The sequence below is a fragment of the Panthera tigris genome, chromosome D2 (assembly GCF_018350195.1).
Source record: "Panthera tigris isolate Pti1 chromosome D2, P.tigris_Pti1_mat1.1, whole genome shotgun sequence".
In the NCBI taxonomy this organism is placed as follows: Eukaryota; Metazoa; Chordata; class Mammalia; order Carnivora; family Felidae; genus Panthera; species Panthera tigris.
In genome coordinates, this window is record NC_056670.1 from 47,327,169 (window position 1) to 47,349,770 (window position 22,602).

Genomic DNA, 22,602 nt, shown 5'->3' on the forward strand with positions numbered 1-22,602 from the left:
TCATGCATCAATCATATTTTAGATGTCAAGTATAAGAACTCTTCACCTAATCCTAAATATTTTCTTCTGTTTTTTTTCCTAAAAGTTTTACAGTTTTATGTTGCATATTTAAGTCTCTTTAAGTAATTTTGAGTTAATATTAGGTTTAAGACTCAAGTTGGGTTTTTTTTTTTTTTTTTTTGCTTTTGCTTATTGTCCAATGGCTCCAGCACCATTTGTTGAAGATTCTTTCTCTAAAGTCAGCTGGGCACATTGTTTATGTGGGTCTGTTTCTGAATTCTCTATCCTGTTCCATTGATCTGTGTGTCTGTTTCTCTGCCAATACCACAGTCTTGATTACTGTAGCTATGTAATAGGTCTTGAAATCATGTAGACTTATTATTCCTGCCTTAATATTCTTTTATGAAATTTTTTAGGTATTCTAATTCCTTTACCTATTCTCATATATTTTAGAATAATTTTCTCTGTATCTACAAAAGAATTTCTGGGATTTTGATAGGAACTGCATTAAAACTGTCTATCAGTTTGGGGAAGAGTTAACAGCTTTCCTATCCTGAGTCATCTAACCCATGAATACAGTATGTCTCTGTTTACTTAGATCTTCTATGATTTCTTTCATTAGCATTTTAGTTTTAGCATTCACGTCTGGTTTTGTTAGATTTGCACCTAAACACTTTAGTTTTTTACAATGACTGTAAGTAATAATTTTCATGTCCTGTCTGATATACATAGAAATGCAATTAATTTTTTTGTGTTTATCTTGTGTCTTGTGACTTTGCAGAACTCATATATACTAGGAATTTTTTTGTTGATTAACCAAGGAGATGAAAGACATGGACTCTGAAAATTGTAAAGTTCCGCTGAAAGAAATGAAATCAGACATAGATAGATGTAAAGACATTCTGTGTTCATGGAATGAACACAAGACTTAATATTGTTAAAAGTTCAATACTACCTAAAGTAAAACATTTATCATAAAATTCATATGGAGTGCTTGCTTTTACAGCACATATTCTAAAATTCATATGGAATCTCAAGGGACCCAGAATAGCCAAAACAATACTGAAAAAAAAGGACAAAGTTGGAAGTCTCACACTTCCTGATTTCAGAACTTGTTACAAAGCAATAGTAATCAAAACACGGTCGCACTGGCCATGGTACAGACATTTAGGCCAATGTAATAGGATAGAAAGCCTAGATATAAACCTTCACATGTGTGCTCAAATGATTTTTGAGTGCTAAGTGATTTAAAAGTACTAAGACTATCAGGGGGGAATGGGCATTCTTTTCAGCAAATGGTGCTGGGAAAAACTAAATATCCACATGCAAAAGAAGAAAGTGGGACTCTTACACTGCCTACAAAAGTTAACTCAAAATGTATCAAAGTCCTAACTAAAATAAACTGCAAAACTCTTGGAAAAACAAAATATAGGAGGAAAGGCTTCATGACATTGGATTTGGCAATGATTTCTTGACACTAAAAGCATAGGCAGCAAAAGTAAAAATAGATACATTGGACTGCATCAAAATTAAAAACTTGTGTGCATCAAAGCACATAATCAACAGAGTGAAAAGGCAATCTGTGAAATAGGAGAAAACATTTGCAAATCATATATCTGATAAGGGGTTAATATTCAGAAATATATAGAACTCCTACAACTTGTGCCTGGGTGGCTCAGTCTGTTGAGTGTTCAGCTGTTAATTTCGGCTTGGGTCATGGTCCCAGCGTCATGGGATCAGGCCCTGCACTGGGATCTGCCCTGAGCATGGAGCCTGCTTAGGATTCTGTCTTTCTCTCTCTCACTGCCCCTCTCCCCCACTCGTGCATGCTCTCTCTCTCTCTCTCTCTCTCTCAAAAAAACAACAAGAACAACAACAAAAACCTACAACTTAACAACAGATAACCTAATTAAAATGGGGAAAGGACTTGAATGGATTAGACATTTCTGCAAAGAAGATACATAAATGACCAACAAGTATATGAAAAGATACTCACCATCACTAGTCATTAGGGAATTGCAGTTCAAAACCACAATGAGATATCAGCTTATACACATCAGGATACCTACTTGAAAAAGTGTTTTGGTGAGGATGTGGAGAAATTGGAATCCTTGTGCCTTGTTGCTGGAAATGTAAAATGGTACAGCTGCTATGGAAAACAGTATGATGGTTTCTCAAAAATTAACAATAGAATATGATCCAGCATATCCCATTTTTGGGTATATATCCAAAAGAATTGAAAGCAGGGTCTTGAAGAGATATTTGGACACTTATATTCATAATAGTATTATTCATGATGGCCAAAAGGTGAAGCAGCACAGTTGACCATTGACGGATGATTAGGTAAACAAAATATAGGATTTTATTTAGCCTTTAAAAGGAAATGAAATTCTGACGTATGCTACAACATGGATGAACCTTGAGGACATCATGCTAGGTAATGATTCCACTTACCTGATGTATCTAAGGTAGTCATTGGATCAGAAAGTAGAATGGTGGTTGCTAGGCGTTGGAGAGACAATGAAATGGGGATTGTTGTTTAATGTGTATAGAGTTTCAGTTTTGCAAGATGAAAAGTTCTGGAGATTGGTTTCCCAACAACATAAATATACTTAACAATACTGAACTTTACACTTAAGAATGGTTAAAATGATAAATTTTATGTTACATGTATTTTACTCCAATTAAATTAGAAAAGAGGGAGGAGGAGGAGGGGGAGAAAGGGGAGGGGAAGGTGGGGGGGGGAGGAGGAGGAGGAGGAAGAGGAGGACAACGACGACAACTGACATCATTGCCTTTTTCATAATCTTAGGGAAGAAGCAGTCTTTCATCATTAGATGTAATGTTACCTGTAGTTTTTTTGTGGATGCTCTTTATCAAACGGAGGAAATTCCTTTCTATTATTTTCCTTTTTTTTTTTTTTTTTGCCATTGTAGATCTATTCTGGAGGAATGTCTGTTGAGAGCCTTTGCTTATTTTAGAAGTTATTTTTTATTGTTGTAAGCATTGTTTATTCTAGATATAAGTCCCTTATTAAATGTATGATTTGCAAATATTTCCTCCCATTCTGTTTCATTCTGTTCCTCCCATTTATTTTCATTTTTTGATGTTGTACTTTATATTTTTTAAGTTAGAATTTTCCTTTAAAGTTTATTTATTTTTGGGGGGGGGCAGGGCACAGAGAGTGGGGGAAGTGGAGAGACAATCCCAAGCAGGTTCTGTCAGTGCAGAGCCCAGAGTCTAATGTGGGTGGGGCTCGATCTCATGAACCGTGAGATCATGACCTGAGCTGGAACTGCGAGTTAGATGCTTAACTGACTGAGCCACCCAGGCACCCCTTGATGTTTTACTTTAAATCACAGAAGTCTTTAATTTTGATGAAGTCCAGTTTACCTTTTTCTTTTGCCACTGTGTGTCTTTTGCTGCTGTGTGTCTAAGAAGGCTTTGCTTGTTAACTCAGGGTCATTAAGATTTACTCCTATATTATATTGTAAGAGTTGTATAGTTTTAGTTCTTATATTGGTTTTGTGATCCATTTTGAGTTAATTTTTGTTTATAGGATGAGGAAGGAGTCCACCTTCATTCTTTTGCATGTAGATGTCCAGATGTCCCAGCCTTATGTGTTGAAAAAAACTATTTTTCCAGTGACTTGTCTTACACTCATACTGAAAACTAGGTAACCAAAAATGGAAAGCCTTACTTCTGGACTTTCAGTCTTATTCCATTGATTCTTGTACCATTCTAATACCAATGTCACCTGTTTTGATTATTATAGCTTTGTACCAAGTTGTGGTATCAGTATAGCTTTGTTCTTCCTTTTCAAGATTAGTCTGGCTGTTGCTGGTCCCATGTAATGAATGTTATGATCAGCTTGTTAGTTGCTCTAAAAAAAAGTCAACTGGGATGTTCATGGGGATTTCCTTCAGTCTGTAGGTCAAAAGGAAAAGTTTTGCTATCTTAAAAATTTTAAGTCATCTGGATCATTAAGAAAGGATGTTCCATTTATTTAGGTCTTTGATTTCTTTCAAAAATATTTTGTAGTTTCAAGGTATAAATTTTGCACTTGCCATGCTGAAGTTATTCCTAACCATTTTTTTTTTTTTTGACAATACTGTAAATGACTTTTCTAAATTTTGGTTTGGTGTTCATTTACAATGTATATAAGTGGACTTTATTTTTGTATATTGTTTTTGTCTTCAGGATTTTCTATATACAATCTCATGTCATCTACAAACAAAGATACTTTTACCTTCCTTTCCAAGCTGGATGTCTTTTTTTCTTTCTTTCTTTTTCTTGCCTAATTACCCTACCTAGAATCATCACTACAGTGTTGGATAGAAGTTGAAAGAGTGAACTGTTTGTCTTGTTCCTAATCTTACTGTAAAAACATTTATTCTTTGATCACTGAGTGTGATGTTAACTAACTACTGTGGATTTATTGTAGATGCTCTTTGTCAGGTTGAGGAAATTCAGTTCCTAGTTTGTTGAGAGTTTTTATCAGGAAAGGTGCAAGATTTTGTCAGATGTTTATTGTGTCTTTTTTTAAATTTTTTTATTATGAAATTTATTGTCAAATTGGTTTCCATACAACACCCAGTGCTCATCCCAACAGGTGCCCTCCTCAATACCCATCACCCACCCACCCCTCCCTCCCACCCCCCATAAACCCTCAGTTTATTCTCAGCTTTTAAGAGTCTCTTATGGTTTGGCTCCCTCCCTCTCTTTTTTTTTCCTTCCCCTCCCCCATGGTCTTCTGTTAAGTTTCTCAGGATCCACATAGGAGTGAAAACATATGGAATCTGTCCTTCTCTGTATGACTTATTTCACTTAGCATAACACTCTCCAGTTCCATCCACGTTGCTACAAAAGGCCATATTTCATTCTTTCTCATTGCCACGTAGTATTCCATTGTGTGTATAAACCACAATTTCTTTATCCATTCGTCAGTTGATGGACATTTAGGCTCTTTCCATAATTTAGCTATTGTTGAGAGTGCTGCTATAAACATTGGGGTACACGTGCCCCTATGCATCAGTACTCCTGTATCCCTTGGGTAAATTCCTAGCAGTGCTACTGCTGGGTCATAGGGTAGGTCTATTTTTAATTTTTTGAGGAACCTCCACACTGTTTTCCAGAGCGGCTGCACCAGTTTGCATTCCCACCAACAGTGCAAGAGGGTTCCCATTTTTCCACATCCTCTCCAGCATCTACAGTCTCCTGTTTTGTTCATTTTAGCCACTCTGACCAGCGTGAGGTGACATCTGAGTGTGGTTTTGATTTGTATTTCCCTGATGAGGAGCGACGTTGAACATCTTTTCATGTGGCTGTTGGCCATCTGGATGTCTTCTTTAGAGAAGTGTCTATTCATGTTTTCTGCCCATTTCTTCACTGCCCATTTCTTCTTTATAGATTTTGGATACTAGCCCTTTGTCCGATATGTCATTTGCAAATATCTTTTCCCATTCCATTGGTTGCCTTTTAGTTTTGTTGATTGTTTCCTTTGCTGTGCAGAAGATTTTTATCTTCATGAGGTCCCAATAGTTCATTTTTGCTTTTAATTCCCTTGCCTTTGGGGATGTGTCAAGTAAGAAATTGCTGTGGCTGAGGTCAGAGAGGTTTTTCCCTGCTTTCTCTAGGGTTTTGATGGTTTCCTGTCTCACATTCACGTCCTTTATCCATTTTGAGTTTGTTAAAGTTCTTTTGATCTTGTGTGTTATGTTCAGTTTCATCTATTTCAACCTTGCCTTCCTAGTATAAATGCCACTTAGTCATAGTGTATATCCTTTTTATCTGTTGCTGGATTTGGTTTAATATTTTGCTGAGAATTCTTGATTCTGTATTTATAAGAAATATTGATGTGCTGTTTTCTATTCTTGTGCTATCTTTGGTCTTCTTTTTTTTTCTTAAGTGATATTGGCCTCACAGAATGAGTTGGAAATTGTTCTTTTCTCTTATTCTGTTTTTAATTTTTTGGAAGAGCTTTTGAGGAATTGGTATTTTTCTTCCTTAAATGGTGGAATTAACCAGTGATGTCATCTGTGCTTAAGTCTTTTATTTGTGGGAAATTTTTACATAAGTAATTCAATCTGGCTTATTCAGATTTTTTATTTCTTCATGAGTCACTTTTGCTGGTTTGTGTCTGTCTCTGTAGGAATTTTCCTATTTAACTTCTCTCTCTGTCTCTCTTATTTTGTTATAAAATTGTTCATAGCATTCGTTTATAATCCTTTATATTTCTGTAAGGTTGGTAATACAAACTCTTTTATTCCTAATTTTAGTAATTTGAGTTGTATTTCATTTTTTACTTGGTGAAGCTACATAAAGGTTCTTGGTTTTTTGTTTTGTTTTGTTAGTGTTGTCAAAGAACCAACTTTTGGTTTTGTTGATTTTTCTCCATCCAATTTCTAATCCTTATTAACATGTTCATGTAATGTTTCCCTCTGTTTGCTAATTAGGTGTAGTTTACTCTTTTTTTTTTTTAACCAGTGTCTTGTTGCAGAAGTAATGTATTTGAGCTTATTCTTTATATCTATCAGTGTTTACAGCTCTAAGTATCTTTCTAAGCACAGTTTTAGCTGCATTGGATAAGTTTGGTATTTTGTGTTTTCATTTTTATTAGTCTCATATTTTCTCATTTTCTTTGTGAGTTCTTTGATGAACTGGTTATTTCAGATTTTGTTAATTTCCATTTAATTGTGAATTTTTCTTATTCTGTTAATGACATCTAATTTAACTCTGTTGTGAGATATCATACTTTGTATTATTTCAGATCTTTTGAATTTATTGAGGCTGGTTTTATGGTATGCTTAGTAGTGCCATCCTGGAGAGAGTTCCATGTGCACTTGAGAAGAAGTTGTATTCTCTCATAGGGGTTAGTGTTTCTGTAGAGATCTGTTAGGTCTAGTTGGTTTACAGCGCTGTTCCAGTCTTATCTTTTGTTGGTCTTCTACCTGGTTGTTCTGTCCATTGTTGAATATGGGGAGTTGAGGTCTGCCAGTATTGTTGAATTGCCTGGTTTTTACTTTGTCAGTTTTTGCTTCCTATAATTTTTGGCTCTCTTATGAGGTTATATTTTCATGATGGATTGACTGTCTTATAATAAATCTCCCTCTTTATCTCTAGTATAATTTTCTTAAGTGTGTTTTGTCTGATATTGGTATGGTTTTTCCAGCTTTCTTATGGTTACCTTTTTTTGCAATATTTATCTTTTTCCTTCTTTTAACTTTAATCCTGTTTGTAATTTTCAGTGTAAAATGTGTCTTCTCTAGACATTGTAGACTTGCATTTTATGTTTTTATCCACTGTGACAACTCCTTTTGATTGGGTTGTTAATATTTATTGCTGTTAATACGGTTTGATTTGTCAGTCATTTCACTTTTTGTTTTCTATATATCTTGTGCTTTTTCTCTCTGTTTCTCCTTTACTGGCTTCTTTTGCATTAATTGAATTTTTAAAGTTGTCTTCTTAGTGTTTGCTCCAGGGTTTAGTGTATATATTTTTAAAAACAAAATTTAACTTCAGATTCATCATATTAATTTAATTCCAGATATATCCAGTAAGATATAAAATCATGCCTCTTATGTAAGTCTTCCCTCTTTGCCTTTCTTGCTAATGTTGTTACCATGTTACATCTATATATGTTACAAATCCAATAATACATTGTTGCAGTTATTAATTTCTCTTTAAAAAAAATTTTTTTAATGTTTATGTCTGAGAGAGAGAGAGAGAGAGAGAGAGAGAGAGAGTGAGTGAGCAGGGGAGGGGCAGAGGGAGGGGGAGACGCAGAATCCAAAGCAGGCTCCAGTGAGCTGTCAGCACAGAGCCCAACATGGGGCTTGAACTCATGAACCACAATATCATGGCCTGAGCTCAAGTCAGACACTTAACCAACTGAGCCATCCAGTCACCCCTAATTTCTCTTTTAAAGAAGTAAAAGAAAGGAGAGAACTTACAGAGTTTGTTGTTTTAAAGTTATTTAGCATTTCTTGTTCTTACTTATTTCTATGGATTTGAGCTGCCATCGGCATCACTTCCTTTTGCCAGTACAGTTCTGTACCCACTCACCTCTTTTGTTTGTTTTTGTCAGATATATCACATTTTTTTGTGTTATCATTTCAACAATACAATATGTGCATGTTTTTATGTAATTCCTTTTAAAATCATTTAACAGATGAATGGACGGGATACATGTATGTAAACTGGCTTTTATTTTTATATAATTAGCTTTTCTGGCATTCTTTTTTTTTTTTTTTTTCCATGTGGTTTCTGGTTATTGTTTGGTGTTAACTTGTTTTTAGCCTGAATAACTTCTCTTTGCATTTCTTTTATGGGGTATCTGCCCGCATCGCATTCTGTCAGTTTTTGTCATTCTTGGTATCTTCTTCTTATCTTCATTTTACACTTCATTATTGAAGATAGGTGTGCTGGAATAATATTCTTGGTTGAAATTCCTTTCCTTTCAGTTCTCCAAGTATGCCCCCCTCAGTCTTCTGGCTTCCATGGTTTCTGATGAGAAGTCACCTAGTAATCTTTTCAGGGTCTTGTTGTATATAACTAGTGATTTGTCCCTTGCTGCTTTCAAGGTTTTCAAGGTTTTCTCTTTGTCTTTCAGCATGTTGATTTGATGTGTTTGGGTGTGGATTCTTTTGCTTTTATCCTACTAGGTTTAATTTAGCTTCTTGGATGTGGAGATAAATGCTTTTATCAAATTTGAGAGTTTTCAGCCATTATTTCTTTGAATATTTTTTATCTTCCTTTCTTTTCTTTCTCCTGTACTCACATTATGGATATAGTAGTGTACTTAATCATGTTCCATGTTTCTCTAAGGCTCCATTTAGTTTTCTTTATTGTTTTTGATCTCTGTTCTTTAGATTGCATAATCTTTTAGGATCTGTCTACATGTTTACTGACTCTTTCCTCTGCTAGCTCAAGTCTGTTGAATGTCTGTAATGAATTTTTCATTTCAGTTGTGCTTTTCAATTCCACATTTTCCATGTTTACTTTTTTTTTTTTTTTTACAATTTCTATCTCTTTATTGCTTTCATCAATTGGATAAGATAATGTCATCATATCTTCCTTTGCCTCTTTAAGTATGGCTTCCTTTAGTTCTGTGAACATATTTATAATAGTTACTTTGAAGCCTTTGTGTACTAAAGATGATTTGTGGGCACGCTCAAGGGACTTTTCTGTTAACTGCCTTTTTTTCCTCTTTGGGTTATACTTTCCTCTTTCTCTGCAGGTCTTGTAATTTTTTTACTCAATGCTGTATATTTTAGATAATACCTTTTAGCATCTCTGAAATAAATTTTTCTATAGCCCTCCCCCCCTACCTCCTGGGGGTTGTTCTTTGTTTAGTAACTTGTAAAAGTTACAGTAAAACTTACAGATTTTTACAGTAAAATCGGTTTTCCTCACAATATATAGTTTGATTTTGCTTTTCGGAGAGGTGAGCCTTGGGCTTGCATTCTCTCAAGTTGAGATGACTGTTTATAGCAGTGTTCTTTTTGACTGTGCCTTTCCCTGATATGTTAAGTTTTCATGTCTCTGTTGATTTCACACTGAGTTTTTAGTTCCATTAACTGCTGGCTGATTGCTCTGCTATTTTGGACAGTTTCATAGGGCATTGTTCCATGGTCTGATCCAAGTAAATTCAGATCCCTTTGCTGCAGTTGTTTTCTTTAAAAAAGAAAAAAAAATTAATGTTGATTTTTGAGAGAGAGAGAGAGCATAGGAGAGAGAGCAGAGGTGGGTGGGGGGAGACATAGAATCTAAAGCAGACTCCAGGACCTGAGCTGTCAGCACAGAGCCTGATGTGGGGCTTGAACTCCTGAGCCCAAGATCATGACCTGAGCTCAAGTCACGATGCTTCACCATCTGAGCCATCCCAGTGCCCCTGCTGCTGTTTTCAAGACCAGTATTTGAGGTTTCTTCCATCCTCTGGAGGACCTTCTTAGTTGTCTCTGCCCCTGCTTTTCTGTGGTACACTTTTAGTTGTTTTGTGATTTTGCTTGTTGCTCTCTTGGAGCTACCAGTCTCCTCATAAAATGTCATCGTTTTTGCCAGCACCATTAGCCTTGAATTTCTACGTATTCTATTATAGTTAATGTTTGTTTCCTTGGAGATAGCAGAGGAGCTCTCTTCTCTTGGCCTGCCTTTCCACCTTTGCAAAATCAAAGCTTACGCTCCAGAGCTGGGGGCAGGTAAGGTGACCCACATCTTTTGAAGTGCCACACCTGCTTTATGAGCCGTACATTGGTAGGGCAGTAGCCTGTGGCTTTCTTGTTTTGCCTTTCTTGGTGTGGAACTTCCACCCTATTAGTCTGTGGGGCCAAGCAAAGTTGGGACCACATTACACTCAGTCTGCCATGCCTGGAGTAGAGCTTCTGCTTTGCCAGTGGGCATTGTGCAGGAGAGAGCCCAGACCTACTTCTAATCACTTTTGCCTGGAACATGGCTTCTACAATATGGAGATGGTGGAGTAGGATGTGTAATGCTTGGGGCCTGCCTCTCTCCTGGAGATACCATTCTGTGCTCTTGGGAGCTGGGGAGAAATAGAGCCATTTTCTCTTGGCTGCACCCTCCCAGAGTAGAGCTTCTGTCAGCCTGAGGATGGACTGGGTTGTGGTTCAGATGCCACAGATCCCCAGTGTTCTTACCAAGGTGTAGTCAGTTTTCTTGAATAAATGTTTCTCTATTTGCTCTACGCCCCTAGGATAGTTTCTGATACTTTAGGAATTAAGGGTGCCATTTTACTTTTTATTTTCTGTTCTACTGTTTTGTTCTCTCTCCCTCTCGCTCTCTCCCCATCTCTCTCTCCCCATCTCTCTCTCCCCATCTCTCTCTCCCCATCTCTCTTACTTCTCTTTTTCTTACCATCATGTGGGCTAGTCGAAAACTTTTAAGAATTTCTTTTTATTTTATGTATGGTGTTAGCAAGTGTATCTCTTTGTGTAGCTTTTTTAGTGCTTGCTTATCTTTGGAAGTTTGATATATTTCTTATACCTTACATCTCTTTAACGTTGGGAACATTTCAAAGACAGTTGTAACAATACTTTGACTTCATTTTCTACTAATTTTAATATGTGTGTCATTTTTAATTGACTGTTCTCCTCATTATAGATTATGTGTTTTATTCCATCTTTGCATATCTGGTATAAATCATTTCTACTGCATGCCAGCGTGCAGCGATTGCCTCAGGGTAAAGCACGTCTATGATTGAGTTGCTAAGTTAACTAGTCAGTGTTTTTAATGGAATATAATTTTTATTTGAAAGAATTACTGGCAAATTCTAGTTATTCTGACTTGGAGATTTGTCAGACATTTTGTCTAAATTGAATGAATGAGCCAGTTTTTCTTTTCAAGGAAAGCAAGTAACAGTTTTTGTTGCCAATGAAAAAAATTGACATCTCTAAGCAAAAATTAGAATTTTGGAAAACTCGTATCCATCACTGTGAGCTTGGTAACTTTTCAATAGTTAAAGATGCTGGTTGTCATATTAATGAGTGATTTTTTTTCATGTTGCATAACGGATTGTGTCAGTATTGAAAGAGTTGTATAACTCAGTGAACCAATAATTTCTAAATGGCCAAGGGTGTGATGTTATAGAGTCATACATGATTAAGAGAGAAAATCAAAGTAAAAGATGGCCAGTTGATTTTAATGGAGTATTAAAAATTTATTAATGTCACTTTAGAGTTTACATCACAGCTAATTACTTGAGTTTTTGTGTAGTACAAAGAATATCCAGTTACCTCAAATAGTTTTTAAATACACATTCCTTTTATAAATACCTAACTGTATAAGGCCAAATTTTCTTCATTTACTTCAGTTAAAAACAACAGAGGAGATTGAATGTACAAGCACATATGAGAATCCAGCTGTCTTCTATTAATTGGACAATAACTTTATAAATCCAAAAGATTTACAAAAATATAAAACTGTGTTACTCTGTGCACTTATTTTTCTTCAGAAAGATAGTTATTTTCGTGGAAATGTTATTTATATTAACTGGGCTTATTATTCTAATTGAATTAAGAGATTCATATTGTAAACATTCTTTTCTTTTTTTTAAGTTTTATTTTGAGAGAGGGAGAGCACATGAGTGGGGGTGGGGAAGGCTGAGAGAGAGAGAAAGAGAGAGAGAGAGAATCCCAAGCAGGCTCTGTGCTACTCATGCAGAGCCTGGTGTGAGGCTTGATCCTGTGAACCGTGAGATCATGACCTGAGCCCAGATCAAAAGTCAGACGCTTAGCCAACTGAGCCACCCAGGTGCCCCTGTTTTAATTTGTAATGTGGAAAATATAAATATATATAACCCCCATGCTCAAAATGTTAGGAGTCTTCAGTAACTTACATTGTAAAGGTGCCCTAAGACTAAAAAGTTGGAGACCTGTGCGTATACTTTTTCTCCTCACTGTCCCACCATGATTGCTGCACCTCCTGGCATGCTATCTTTATTCCAGCGTGACTGAGGTAAGGAGGAATGCTGGAGAAAGGAGCAATGCCTATATCAGGAAAGCAAAATGTTGTCCCAGAAAACCTCAAGTTTAATGTCTAGGGAGAACTTTCTTACATATTTAGCCTTAACTGCAAAAGAGAGTGAGAGAGTCTTTGGGTTGGGTCCATTCCTGCTCAGAACAAATTTGTTCTGTTGGCAGGGATGAGTATTGGGTAGATACATAGTTATCTGTTACACAGAGTGTTTTTGTTTTGTTTTGTTTTTTCCTTGTTTGTTTCTTGTGTTTTTAATCACTGGTCCTGGTCAGAGTTTCAGGGAAGCTCCCACATGAAGTTTAATTGTTTGACTCCTTTATACAAAATCCTTAAAACTTGCTTAGACATCTCACCTCATTGTCTTCTTGTTAATTCTTGGCTTCTACTTTCTAGAGCGTATTTGGTCTCTGTGGGCTCTGCATCTCTGTTCTACCCGCAAGGTACATGCTATTGGAGCCACACATGGACTTGGAAAACGCCATTGACAGGACTGATTAAGTTGTGAAATGTCCCTTATTCTTCAACAGAGCTTCTCTTTATCTTTGTGATTTGGTAACATCTTACATTAATAAAACTTCTCTTTCTCACACCCTCAGACTCCTTTCCCAGTGTATGTATCAGTCATACACTGATTGATTTATTTGTATTAACTCAGTTGTGAGCTCACTGCCATATTGTATGCAGAAATTCACTTTTATATTAGTCATGGTTTGCTTTTTAAAAAAATGAATCCAAAGCATAAGAGACTCTTAAAAACTGAGAACAAACTGAGGGTAGATGGGGGGTGGGAGGGAGGGGAGGGTGGGTGATGGGTATTGAGGAGGGCACCTTTTGGGATGAGCACTGGGTGTTGTATGGAAACCAATTTGACAATAAATTTCATATTTAAAAAAACTGAAAAAAATTATATTCAGTTATACTTCAATTAAAAAAATGAATCATAGCCTTTATGGATTATGCTCGCCCAGGATTTGGAATGAAATTTGCATCTTAAAGTGTAGTCTGGGGACCAATAGCATGGGAGTCACCTGGGAACTTATGGAAATGCAGAATCTCAACCCACCTCGAACCTAACAAATCACAATCTGCATTTTTACTAAAGTCCTTAAATGATTCAAGTGCACAAAGTTTCAGAAGCACTGCTCTAGGGGAGACCACAAATGAGAAGAGGATATGGAACTGTGTTCTGAGGAGCTCTTGCTTAACGTAGACAAAAAGAGCCCACCAGAGACACATGGAGAGGAGAGAAGGCCAGGGGAGCGGGTGGTATCACAGTGTGGCATCACCTGGTGCCTTCTCGGAGGAAGGAAGGTAACAGTTTTTGCTACCAGCAGTGAGGCTTTTCTCTCTCCCAGGATTACAACGTGGTGGACCCATTAAGTGGTGACTAAGCATATTAAAGATTTATAAAAATAGTTTGCTGAAGTCTGTATGACTTGGGCATTGAAGCTTAGTCTTGGCTTAAACTGGAATGGAACTCTTTTTCTCTTTGGTATGCCTAATTCCCGTTCTTAACGTTGATGTTTGGTAAACTTTACTTCTTTTTATTCCGAAGCGTACCAGTGTACCCTGCTATAATTCATGTATGTGCTTTTTAACGTTCTTAAAAATGTTTTTGTTCATTTTCCCCCCTGGTTGTATATTTCTCATCAAAACACAATTTCAAAGCAGTTCTGTGGTGACATCGTCATTAGAACAGGCCTAGGAGCGAGATTCATTTTTGTCCATGTTTTGTGCCTAATATGGTTGTTTGCATGTGGTAGTCGGATGGTAAATAAGTATGGAATGAATGAGTCACTGGTTTGAATGCATGCTGGGATTTGCTTCCTGAAAAATAGTTCTGTTATGGTCCTGAACTTCTTAGATTTTCAGTAAGTCCGAATAAATGTAGCAGCATTTAAGGGAAATTACAATGGTCTGTTGGAACTGAATTGTTAATCTGCCAGGCAGTGGAGAAGCAATTCTAAATATTGACAGATTTCAGTCTTTATAACATCTGTATCTGCTGGGGCTGGTTAAGTTGTTTGATTTTTACCAATGTAAAATATTGAATTGTTCTTTTTTTTTAAGTTTTTATAAGCCTTTTAAAAAATATTTACTTAAATTCAGGTTAGTTGAATTGTTCTAACAAGGGAAACAGGGCACAGGCTTATATCATTAAATTTATTTCTCAAGTTCATAAGGTAATAAGCAACTTTTCTATCTCAGTCTGGATTTATAAAGTTACCTAGCTTAACCGTGAGACCCACCCTAATAACCCTGTCTATGGAATGGTAAGTGTCAAAAAAAGTCAGGGAAAGGAATTACTGCTTCTCTTAGTACCTCAGAACGTCTTTGTGGATTTCCAGGTAGTGTTAAACTGGCCATTTCTTGAAAGGTAGTGGGTAATGTCATAGCAGTTGTAATGGTTTTCTGTACCGATAATCCAGGACGTGTGGTATCTTTGTTTTAGTTTAGTAAACTAAATTAAAATTTAGTGGTAAATTGCCAGTAGATGAGCCTCTAAGCCTGGATTCACAGCAGTGCCCTGTGTTTGTCCATAGTACATTCTTGACTCATGAATGAAACTTGAATGGTTACAGATTTACCTGTTCTGTGGACAGACTCTCCATTCCCCGTGAGTGAAGGCACGAATAAGATGAATGAATGAAATTCCTAATTCATCTGGTCTCTTAGAAATAGTCTTTGGTGACATTGCCAACACTTTAACCATACTTTATAATTTTGTTCTTTTCTTTTGTAACTATCTGATTGACTTGCTTAAGACCAAGAAACATTCCATTGAGGCTATGCACTTAGTAACAGTGTCTGTATTGTATTATACTCAAGAGTTTGAACTTCTGTTTTCACTCAGATTTATAAAATAAGAATATATAGAAAATAATTAAAAAATTGCACATTTACATTGCTGTGAAGACAAGACAACATTGTCAAAACAAGCGCCAGCTGGCAGGCCACTTGGGAGCTCTTGAAATGTTTCTGTGCTAACATTTTAGGGATGTTGAGTGTTCAAAAGCCAAGTGTATACCAAAGTCAAGGCAGTATGTAATTTGGTGGGTTGAGGGAAAGGGGAAAGTTAACACTTTCTTGATTGCTAGTTCTCTTTTGGCGGAGCCTTGGTGGCATGGAATCCACTCTTTCAAAGCAGTTTTAGATCTACTGGCTCCTTTGTACTTCTGACTGACCAAAAGAATTTTACCTGCTAATTGTGTCTCACCCTTTTCTAGTCTTCCCTATGGTTATTGTGAAATGTGAGATGAATAGAGAATATATAATCTTAAAAATGGAAATGAGATCATCTCTTCCATTAATAGTTTTTTTGTTTTGTTTTATTTTACTCATTTGGGCTTAGAGCAAGGCCAGTTGGAATCAAGAAGAGTTACTTTCTTATTTTTAGAAAATCAGACTTACATTTGGAATGTTCACTGATTTTTTTTTTAAGAAAATTATAGTGTGGAAGATTACTGTACTCATTTGCTGTGGCTGCTATAACAAAATCACCACGGAGTGAGTGCTTAAGCAACAGGAGTTAATTTTCTCATGGTTCTAGAGGCTAGAAGTCCAAGATTAAGGTGTCAGCAGGTTTGGTTTCATCTGAGGCCTCTCTCCTTGGCGTGCAGATGGCCGCCCCTGCCTTCTCCCATGTCTTCACCTGGTATTCTCTCTGTGTGTACCTTTGTCTGAATTTCAGCTTCTTTAGAAGAACACCATTCATATTGGGTCAAGTCCCACCCTGATTACCTCATTTTATCATAATTACCTCTTTAAAGACCCTATCTCCAAATACAGTCACCTTCTGAGTACTAGGGGTTAGAATTTCAACATATGGATTTGGGGGACACAATACAATCCAGTCCATAGCAGTTCTGGGTCGGGGAGGTCATTTTCAAGGAAGAAAGATAAGGTAGGAGGTTATTCAAGAATTCGAAGTGAAAATGAAAACCTAAACCTAAAGCATTGACAGTAGAAATGCAAATGAGTTGGAGACTGAGACATTACAGAGGAAGAATTTGTTATAAGACTTTGTGACTAAAGATGGAGGAGGCTAGCATGACTCTCCGATTTCTCTAACCCAGGAGGAGAAACAAGGGAACAGATGTGAGTGGTGGGATGTCCCTTTTGAGTACTCAACACTTGACAGCCAGACCAGCTGGGTGGTGTCAGCTGTCCTGCTTTCTTCTTCCTCATCCTACAGTGGCTCCTCATAGCATGGACCACATCACAGTAAACTGAACATGCTATTTCTCACCTCTGAACCTCCATTCGAATGTGCCTTAAGACACTTGTAGCCCTCTTATTTTTTGTTAATTCCAAATTCCTGTTCTTGGTAACTTAAGTTCCTTTAGGGCAGGGACTATTGTTTTATTCATTTTTGCTGGCACATAGTACTTTACGCTCAGCAAATTCTAATTGAGGGAATGATTGCCAGGATTATTATGATTAATGGTCTGTGCACATTTTAATCACCTGTTTCATTTTCTTGATACTTAACACCTGTTTGGTTTTCTTGCAGAATGAGAAGACTTTGGGACATTCCATGAGTCATTCAAGTAACATTTCTAAGGTAGAGTGCCAGAAGTATGTTATTTGGGGTTTTGGTTTGGTTTCTCCTAGCTTAAATGTGATTATACTCCTTTCTTTTCAAGATGCAGAGTTATTTATACAGTTCTCAGTCTGCTCTAGGACCATACAACAAGGTGTGTGGCAGTTATGTTTTTCTAGTGAGGCGATTCTGAATGTGTGTTACGGTTAGCGACTAATAGGAGAAAAACCTATTTCTCCCAGTAGAAATCATTTACTCTCAGGTAAAAAAAAAATCTCAGAGAGTCACCAGAGAATCTGCCCCCTCCATTAGGAGCACATTTGATCTTAACAAATAGCCAACTCTGGTGACTTAAATAATTATGGATTTATGTGGTTCTAATTGTGTCTGGAGATAGGTGGTCCAAGGCTGATGTAGTTGCTCAAAAATGTTGTCAGTGATACAGGAATTTTCTGTCCTCTCCGTGCCACCTTCTTGGCACATTGTCGTCATCCTTATGCTTTCTGTTACCTCATGGCCTCAAGATGGGAGCTGGACCTCCAGGTACCACGGCTGTGGCCTTGGCAGGAATGAGAAAAATGATGAAGGATGGAGGGGTCTGTCAGCTGAGAGTGACCCTTTTCAGCAGGAAGTGCTTTCCCGGAAGCCCTAGCCAGCTGCCTGACATGTGCTTACATTTCACTGCCCAGAACTGGATCCAGAGCCACCTCAAGTTGGAAAGTGGCTAGGAAAATGAGGGCTGACAGGGTGAATTGGCCATCCTACAGCACGTGGCACACCTGTGGTGTAGTCGCTCGACTAGCCTGTCAGGAGCATGTCAGCTGCTGTGGGGTGACCCAGGAGCCAGCGGACAGTGTCTCGCACTCAGCAACTTTGTTTGCATGCCCTGCTCATCTTGGCCCATCCTGGGCTCTGGCCAACCTGTTGTCCATGCAGTATGTCCTTGTAGGCTCCTTGAAGAGATGGGCCTTCTCCCCATGTCTGTGTCAGCTGACCAGACACTGGCACAGATCCTCACAGGAAGATCTGAACAATGTGACAGATCCTCTTCTGCTGTCTCCAGCCTCCCAAGTAGTCAGAAATAAACACATTATATGCCATTTTAATTTACAAACTGTATACCTATTCTCACTTGTATCACCCCCTTTTTAAAATTAAAAGTAGAATCTAGCAAGTCCTTTGAGACAATTAGTCTGTTCCTAGGCATATTTCTGACCTCACCATATATCATTCATTCACTTCATGATGCATAAAAAGTAGGGGCGCCTGGGTGGCTTGGTTGGTTAAGCGTCTGACTTCGGCTCAGGTCATGATCTAATGGTCCGTGAGTTCGAGCCCCGCTTTGGGGTCTGTGCTGATAGCTCAGAGCCTGGAGCCTGTTTCAGATTCTGTGTCTCCCTCTCTCTCTGCCCCTCCCCTGTTCATGCTCTGTCTCTCTCTGTCTCAAAAATAAATAAAACGTTAAAAAAAATTAAAAAAAAAAAGTAAAGTCCATATGCTCTATGTGATATCGAAGGCCATTTAGAGTACTTCTCGGTGCATTCCTGACCTGACCTTCCCCGCAGAACAGTCATTCAAAAGCCACAGGCTTCATCCACTTCACATGAATACCTTTCAGTGAATCCTTCTTGTTCCAACCTCCATTTCTTTTCTTCTGCTGTTTGTTCAGCTAGGAATGCGGGAGTTAATAGAACTGTACAGTGGTAGATCATTACTGTCTGAGTGAGATGGCAAGTTTTGCCTTACCACTTTTTTTTTTTTTAACGTTTATTTATTTTTGAAAGAATGCAAGCAGGGGAGGGGCAGAGAGAAAGGGAGACACCGAATCTGAAGCAGGCTCCAGGCTCCAAGCTGTCAGCACAGAGCCCGATGCGGCACTTGAACTCATGAACTGCGAGATCATGACCTGAGCCGAAGTCGGATGCTTAACCGATGAAGCCACCCGGGCACCCCATTACCCTACCACTTTTGAAGGTGCTGCCCAATGTTTAAGCACTGAGAAAAGTAAGAAGATGCAAATCCAGATGGCCTGTCTGGTTAAGTTGAATGTAACATTATTATTATTATTTTTATTTTTATTATTATTATTTTATTTGAGGGAGAGTAGGGGAGGGGCAGAGTGAGAGAGAGAGAGAGAGAGAGAGAGAGAGAAAATAATCTTAAGCAGGCTTCACGCTCAGTGCATAGCCTGACATGGGACTTGATCCCACAACCCAGGGATCGTGTCCAGAATTAAAAAAAAAACAGAGTTAAAGTGTGGAGCAGAGTTTTGTTTTCTGTTTTTTTTTTTTGTTTTTTTTTTTTTTTCAATATGTGAAATTTATTGTCAAATTGGTTTCCTGGAGCAGAGTTTTCTGCCACAGAGGAGGGCCAAGAAGTTGTGGGCCTCTTCCATTTTCAAAGCAGAGGTTCCTCCTGCACGCGGGAAATCCTGGTTCCTCCAGGAAAATCGCTCGAGAGGTGTGTGCACACATTGCTTCCCGGTGTGCCATCAGCCTGAAATTTTGTTGCAAGATGTACCCTCTGTAATAAGAACAGTTGTCTGATGTAGAGTTGTTAGGCATGAACCAGATACATGGTGCTGGGGGAGGGAGGGCAGGACTGCTCTGAAAGATAACTTTGTTTTTGAGACTGCATTTCTTTCTTGCAGTATTTATAAAATGAGCCTGTTGTTCGATGCCCCTTTAGGCCATGGCGCGTAAAACTCCATCTTCAGTGTAGCAGACATACTCAAGCAGATACTTAGTACCCTTGAGATAGAAGATACAAACAAGGGTTAGAACACAGACATGTTTTATGCTGCCTGGAATCTCCCTTGTGTCTCTCAGGAGACTTTTTCTGTTGACTCAGCCTCCAGCTGGGTTCAGCGCTGGTTTGTCAGCGCTGGTCGTCAGTCACCTGCAGAGCGCATTATGCTCATGCAGTTTACCGATTACAGGTAACTGAAGTTACTTGAAGTTAGAAGTTGAGAGCAGGTAAACATAAACCTTCTGTCTGTCTCTTTGTATCCCAGCTAGATAGATTTTGTTACAGAGTGATTTGTTACAGGGGGTGTTTCAGTGTTTGTTGGAGGCACCCCATGTTTTCTTGAAGCCTCAGAAACCTAACTCCCCTTACAGGAAACAGGAAGGTTAGATGGGATGTGTGAGAGGCAGCTAGGTGGCTCATCTGTTTTTAAAATGGGCATCCAAGTGTGATCCTCTTAGAGAGTTAATTAAGGAAGAATATTGAGACATTTAAGCAGTTTCGATCACAGAGTCTTTACCCAGTACTTGGTTTTGTATCAATGGTAATGACGTTAAGTGGGTATCATTTATTGATTCTAAGTGCAAGTTTTCATGAAATTTGTTATCTCATCCTAGTGGTCCATCCTGACCCCCTAAGTGGTCCCCTAGTCACCTTTCCCTGTTTTCAACAGAGCACCTGTCACTCACTGCCTGAGTTTTTATTGATGTTTTTTGTTTGTTTGTTTGTTTGTTTTTTTACTGTTGCCCCTTTGCCCCACAAGTAAGTAAGTTCCATGAGGCTAGGGTTATATCTTGTTTGCCCGTAAAACTTCAGAGCCCTGGAGTTGCTTAGTACATGTTTGTTGAGCAAATGTTTGCATAGCGTTGTGCTAGACATTATGTCTAGCTCATCGTTCTCTCCATCGTCACAGCTGTGTCCTGGGCCCAAGCCTCCTGGATTACTGCAGTAACTTTCTAAGAATCTGCCTGACTTCTTGCAGCCTCCCAAATCAGCTACCACCCAGCAACTAGGTAAATAGAATCCTAATGCTTCTCTTGTTAAGCCTTCAGTGGCTTCTTACTGCATTTAGAATAAGATTCAAACCCTCTACTTTGATGTGCCAGATCTAAGGTGATCTGGTCCTGGCCACTTGCAAACTCATTCATTTAAAGCACTTATCATAGTTTATAATGATACTGCAGCAATGTGTAGCAAATCATTATTTTTTTTTTAAAGAAGTAGTAGAATTGCCCCCTAGTAAAAGACCTGTTCTGTTGACGGAGTGCCTAGAGAAGCTGAGGTAGGGTGAGACCCTGAAGGCATGCTTATGGAAAGAGGGGCACTTGAATGCAGCTCTCCATGCAGCCTCACCCTGACCTTTGTCCTGCTGAGGGGTCCTAGGGTGTGGGTCAGCAGGGTTCCCCAGGCATGACCATCTACACCCCACCCTCACCCTGTGCATTACCTGTGCTGTTTGTGTAATCATTTTCTTTAAACGGGCTTACTGTATTTAATTACGTTTTGTATCACTGTATGGTATCTGAAATCACATTTTTGATTTGCTAGTTTTCTGATGTGAAATTAAAACATAGCTATGAAAAATATGTTCTTCAGTATGTCAACTAAACTCTTATTCTGTCACCCACCACTTCTCCTGATTCTGCCCTTTGTGAATTAGCACTGTGACAGACAAGGGGATTTGGGAGGCCATGTGGTGAGGGAGAAGGGAGGGTGGAGGGGGGTGTCTGCTGCAGGAATGTGATGTGCAGCACCTGGCTGTCAGATGGCCCTCACTCCCAGGGTAATTTGGAGCTCGGGCTGGTGAAGGGAATGCGGCGAGGTACAGAATACAGCCTCGGAGTGGTGATTGCTTGTGGCACATCAGGGTGAAGTGATACGCTTCCCTGTTCAGGGGAATTGTACCACAATTGCCCCCTGCCTAAAGGCTGTCTCCTCACTCAGCATAGGGTATCCTCGGCATGAGGTGTCCTTATCTGTAACATAGACAAGGGGGCCCAGTGCAGCATATGTGAGGATTATATGAGTTCAGATTTTGTCCCACACTTAACTCTATGTCTGATGTTGTGCTCTGAACGCTGAACCAAACAGAAAAGAGAGGAGTAAGCAGACCTCCATAAAGTACCTGGCAGATGAAGAGAATTATTATGAAGGTAAAAGACAAGGAGCTGAGGTAGGGAATGAAAAGAACCAAAGTTTAGAAGGGCTGCTTGGGAGAGGTGTAGCTCAGGAGGAGGCACATAAAGCAGAACATAAACAGTGAAAAGGAGCCAGCCAGGATAGGATTAAACTGTTGAAAACTGGTTGTCCCCTCCTTGGGAAATCCGGGACATTAGGCATATGTACTGGGAGTGATGACTGTTATAGTTGCCTAATTGCAGGGTGCCTGTAAACTGTGGGGCCATGTTGGCTGGGGGCCAACACTGAGGACCACTGTACGTTGCCCTAAAATCTTTTAGAAGAAGGTTGGAATTCCCTGTGGGATGCTTGAACTCAGTCCCACTAGAATTTTTTTTTTTTAATGTTTATTTTAGAGAGAAAGAGAAAGAGAGTACAAGCATGCGCAGGGGAGCGTCAGAGAGAGAGGGAGAGAAAGAATCCTAGGCCGCCTTCTTACTGTTGGTACGGAGCCTGATGTGAGGCTGCATCCCACCAACTGTGAGATCATGACCTGAGCTGAAATCAAGAGGCAGATGCCTACCCAACTGAGCTACACCCAGGCGCCACTGGAGTTTTTTTTAGATACCAGGAATTTGCTTAGGTCAGGCTCATCCTAAGGGCTGGACTTTCCAGAGCCTCTGCTCAGGCCTCTCATAACACCC

At 38.7% G+C, this 22,602-nt stretch overlaps 1 protein-coding gene across 8 annotated transcripts in view; it reads left to right on the forward strand.

Annotated features, from left to right (window-relative positions):
• MARCHF8 (membrane associated ring-CH-type finger 8) overlaps nt 1-22,602 on the forward strand; it is a 122,956-nt gene that overhangs the window by 82,958 nt on the left and 17,396 nt on the right. For 5 of the 8 annotated variants that reach the window (XM_042960275.1, XM_042960274.1, XM_042960273.1 and 2 more), the window contains 2 exons: nt 17,006-17,056; nt 17,139-17,189. In XM_042960275.1, the coding sequence (XP_042816209.1) occupies nt 17,006-17,056; nt 17,139-17,189 (102 nt within the window). The remainder of the gene's footprint in view (nt 1-17,005; nt 17,057-17,138; nt 17,190-22,602) is intronic. The other 3 variants (XM_042960278.1, XM_042960276.1, XM_042960279.1) reach the window with 1 other exon arrangement.